At 34.8% G+C, this 5,000-nt stretch overlaps 1 protein-coding gene across 42 annotated transcripts in view; it reads right to left on the bottom strand.

Moving 5' to 3' along the window:
* Window positions 1-5,000, bottom strand: part of Cadps (calcium-dependent secretion activator 1) — a 760,773-nt gene that overhangs the window by 425,850 nt on the left and 329,923 nt on the right. For all 42 annotated transcript variants that reach the window (XM_067093725.1, XM_067093755.1, XM_067093754.1 and 39 more), the window contains one exon: window positions 1,341-1,655. In XM_067093725.1, coding sequence (XP_066949826.1) covers window positions 1,341-1,528 — 188 coding nt within the window. In that variant the 5' untranslated portion in view covers window positions 1,529-1,655. The remainder of the gene's footprint in view (window positions 1-1,340; window positions 1,656-5,000) is intronic.

Below are 5,000 nucleotides of genomic sequence, written 5' to 3'. Positions count from 1 at the left end.
TACACATTAATCTTTAGTTAATCATAATTTTTCAAAGATACGAAAATCCATTATTTTCCGTAGTCAAAAATGGTAAATTACATGAAATTTCCAAGGTTGTACCTGCGACAAAACTTGATCATTCATTCAGGCTTTTGAATATTTCTAAAGTTTCCGTATTATATATCAGAAATTAGCTGTCAAAACTATCCACTAAATAACCACTAGAGCAATAGCAACAAATTCTAGGCACAGAAAATAATTTACTGTACAGTAATAACAAAGAGGTTCTCAAAATTTGAAACACTGAATAAATCAAAGTCAAGTCCCAGTAGTATTATTAGTTACTTCTGATGAAAACAATGCACCTCTCTAAACTGAAAATTCCAAGTGATTCAGAATTCCTATTACAGAATGCAAGCCGGTAATTTATTGACTTTCACGTTACAACATCATCATTAATTACATAAAAACCAAAGAAGGGAAGTAATCTTGTTTCAGTTAAAAGACTAAACACTGCCAAGAATTCAAAATCAAAGGACTTTAAAAGGAATTAAGTACTAGCAATGTAAATCATTCATCAATTTCGTACGGCAGGACACGGACAACAGTCTGGCGTTTAATATTTATATTCAGGTTTTCCGCTGAGCCAGCCTTTTCAATTCAATGTCCTAATTCCATTGACAATTATTATCCAGTTATAGCGTGCTTCAAGCTTGACGGAACCTTACCCAAATTCAAATTCCTTCGGCTCTCTTTTCTGTTATTAGGGAATAAACGGATGTACCAATATTAAAAAAAAAAAACTCTCATTTGCATTTTCTTGCTATATATTATTCTACACCTAAGGCAAGTTTCCCATAAGTTTTTGTATTATATCTTAAAAAATCAATATTCAAAACACGGATACACTTAAGAATAACATGAAGAATAACGAACATCACAATAATAAGAATGGAGAAATCACTTCACAGACGGCAACAAAAACAGCGACAACACAACAATAAAAAGTTTCAACTGCTTCTTGGATGACCCTGGAAAGCAACTTCTGATGAGTCTCAATCAATCTTAAGACCGAACTAGTTGGTCAACTTCGAGTGTCGCGTTGGGCCTTTGCACATGTAAGTCTTACCACGGGGGGTTTCTTTAAACGGTATATTAACTGAATCTACTCTAAGACACAATTATGGAATCAGGAAAGTCTTATAAAATAAGATGAAACATTCCCCCAAAACAAAATTATTCTCTCAACAAAGGCCTTTATTTATCTATTTATTTTATTAATCCCCGAAATTAGGTAGGCCATACAAGTGAGCAGGCCCATGAGACGCGAAGCGCCCGTACCACGAAGGAAGCCTTACCTAGGTAGATTGGTATTAGGGCCTGGCACCTGGAGTGACGGGTGAGCGGGAGCCGCGACGGCGGGCGCCCCATCTGTGGCATGTTGGGCGGGTCCTCCTCCGGAGTGGGCGGGAAGGTTCCTGTGAAGACCGGGCTCCTCCTGAACCTCACCCTCAGATTCTTCCTCGGAACTGCTTGGTTCCAGCATGGCTGTGGCTAGTGTGGGTGTGAGAGAGGGAGGTAAATGAGGTGCGCGCCCCTCGCCTCCTCAAGGTCTTGGACCCTCCCAACTAGGGCCACACCACACCAAGCGTGCCTTCACGGTATGCCCCTTTCTGAAAAGGCAGAATGGAAATTCACTTGTTAAATGTGATATTAAATTACCTGGATATAGCAAATGCTTATTTTTCTGTAATTCACAATGTGAAAGTAAAGTCTCCATATAAATGCAGTTAGCTACGAAAGAAAACGTCAAATGATATTCCTATGTAAAAACGAGGTTTCTTCTCACTGGTTACAATATTTCGAGAAATTTCCATCTCTGTTTTTTACAGAGCACTCCAACAAAATATCTGCTGCTATATAAAACTTAATTACATATTACATATATGTATATATAAATATATATATATATATATATATATATATATATATATATATATATATATATATATATATATATATATATATATATATATATATATATAGCTTCAGTTTGGTGAAAAATAAGGCAACAGTCGCTACTTCATCAGCTAAATGGGAGTCACTGCCTAAATTATCCTCTATCATCTGATTAAGGAACGGACTTCCTAAACGGAAAACTTTCGAGCACTTCCTGCTTCATTTATCTAAAAGTCTTATGCGTGGTATACAGTCATTTTGGGTCACCAATTTCGGTGAGTAATATCACTTCTGCGGCAAATCAACTTGAAAGACAACCCTATTCGACCCATGGTATGCCATTTTAGCGACAAGTTTAGCTACAAACTGGTCTTCTCTGATCAATGCAAGATGATCTATAAATGGTTAACTTAATGAGCGCTGTAGTTATAAATTCAGTGTACTTTTCAGCTGACTATGACGCTGTATACCTGAAAATAACGGTGTTCGTAGTTCTGCTTTTGTACATCATTGTGTTTCGACCAGATGACGTAGAGATTATGATACCATTATAAGTATAGTAATAGAGTGAATAAAACCAATTCAAAAGGTGCAAGTTCTTTCTCCAAATATTTTTATATCACTGATCAATCATCACGATGCAAGGGTGACAAAAAAAAGCAGCGGAAAGAGAAATGAAGGGAAACTATAAGAAATTACTTTCTTAGTCCACGGGTAGGGAAAAATCTTTTATATATTATTGAAATAGTAACAAAAGATACTCTTAGCATTTCAGACATATATATATATATATATATATATATATATATATATATATATATATATATATATATATGATATATATATATATATATATATATATATATATATATATATATATATATATATATATATATATATATATATATATATATATATATATATATATATATATATATATATATATATACATATACATACTTTTTATGGTACTTTTTCAGCACCATTCATTATACATACCTCAGGGATAACATACACCCAAAAGGCTATATAAATTGCAAGGTTAGATTACCGTTTCTGGGTAGCCTGGTATAAGCTAAGCATAAGACTACATCACGTGAGAAAACAGCAACGCTGCTGAAAATTTTAATTCAGGCCAAGCCTAAACCAAAAAGATCAGAAACCAAGACAAATTAATAATTAATAAGAGCCTTATCACTCACTTTTAACTACGTGAATTTGCATACGGTAATGAGAAGCTTATTCTAGGCCTAATCGCACTAGGGCGGTCGTGACTGATATCTTTAGCTTTACAGGAAAATTATGCTCTTCACTTTAATTCACAGTCATCACTTTAAAACACAAGGTAGCACCAAGTTGTAAGCATAGAAGATCAACCAAACTCCGTTGCAAAAAACGTACAAATCAGTCGGATTGTGTTGCCGTGTCACCGTAACGGTTCGGGAAGGAAATGGAATGTTACCTGAATGGTATGCCATAATGATAACGGACTGGTATCGACCTTTGAAAACACATATATATTTGTTCTCCAGTTTGTTGTTTTTTCCATGTATACCATATTGCTGAACTGACCTACATCATTATCAATAGCACATCGGTGAATCTCTCAGAACGCTGTGTGTTGCCCAGCATCTTGAAAGCAATCTCGCTCTTCTAGCTGTCGAGGCCCTTTGTGCTCTAATTCCTCAGTCACCGTTCTTCCTTTTATTATAAACTCTTAGATCTAGGTTACTGGTTGTAACTACAGGGTGATACAAAGTAAGACCTACAAGCTGAGAGAATACTGGCACAAACCCATCAAGTGATAAAATTTTAGTCAGTCTAATTTTACTCAGTCACTTTGTAGGGACAATGTTGTTTGTTTCTGCAAGTCGACATGGCCAATAAAACACACAATTCGCCCAGTTAAAGTAATTCATTTGGCGAGATTTAGGTTTGTGTTAATTAACAGGAGTTTATAGGCACAAAGGTTGTGGTTTTTCGAATCTAAATTTAAAGAAAACAAGCCTGAAACCGGCGTTTTCCCAAAAGCATTTTACCAGATTGTGTATTTAGTGTACTGAAAACTACACTATATAACAAGATTCAGCAAAAATACAAAAGCCGAAACTTTAAAACAAACAAATGCTATTTTCTCGGCTTGCAGACACGGGTCAGCCGCTCGTACATACAATGTTTTTTTTTTTTTTTCAGCCCTCCGATACAATGTGACCAGGACAAACACAAATACCAATCAAAGGGAAAATTTGAAAGCAAGGGCGACTAACGAAATTCCCGGTTACGTCATTATAGTCGCAGCAAATTTCATCACACGCATAACGTTTAATTAGGATGGCCGTAGGCAGCTTTAATGAGATTAATCACGAGTTCCATTCATGCTGGAGTGATTGCTGATTTAAATTCTGATTGTTTTCTCTTGAATCTTTCGGTGCAAACCATACAGAATCAAATCTATCGCAGTAAAAGGATGGCATTTATAATTAAAATGAAAAGGCAAAAATGTGGGGGGGGGATTTCTTGAAAATGGATCATGAAGCAGAAAAGCCTAAATCTGAAATTGTCTCTTGGGGTTTTAAGTATTTTCTCGTAATCAATGAGCTAAACTTAATAACACCAAAAAAATGGTACTGAATTCACTTCTGATAAATAACTTCTCCTTATAAACCAAGAATAAAGACAGCACCCGATTATTCTGAGTGACAGTATTATAATAATAATAATAATAATAATAATAATAATAATAATATATATATAATATATATATATATATATATTATTCGTAAAAATATGCGTTAAGATTTTCTTTAGAAACCGCTAATATGGAAGATGAACATACATGTGCCCGTTCCAGTGTGGGAATAAACGGCTGAAACGCTTCCCTTGTGGTTACACTGGTCAGTATAAAACAATAAGGATAAATAAACCTTTCATGAGCAGTAGTCGTGAATTTTCTTTTTACTTACTTTACTTTCTCTCTTTTTCATTATAAAATCCCAGGAAATGGCAAATTACTCTCTCTTTTTCATTACAAAATCCAAGGATATGGCAAATTACTCTCT

This window comes from Macrobrachium rosenbergii, chromosome 50 (genome assembly GCF_040412425.1).
Source record: "Macrobrachium rosenbergii isolate ZJJX-2024 chromosome 50, ASM4041242v1, whole genome shotgun sequence".
Taxonomy (NCBI): Eukaryota; Metazoa; Arthropoda; class Malacostraca; order Decapoda; family Palaemonidae; genus Macrobrachium; species Macrobrachium rosenbergii.
Note: the sequence above shows the minus strand (reverse complement) of the source record. Positions and strands in the feature narration are given on the sequence as shown.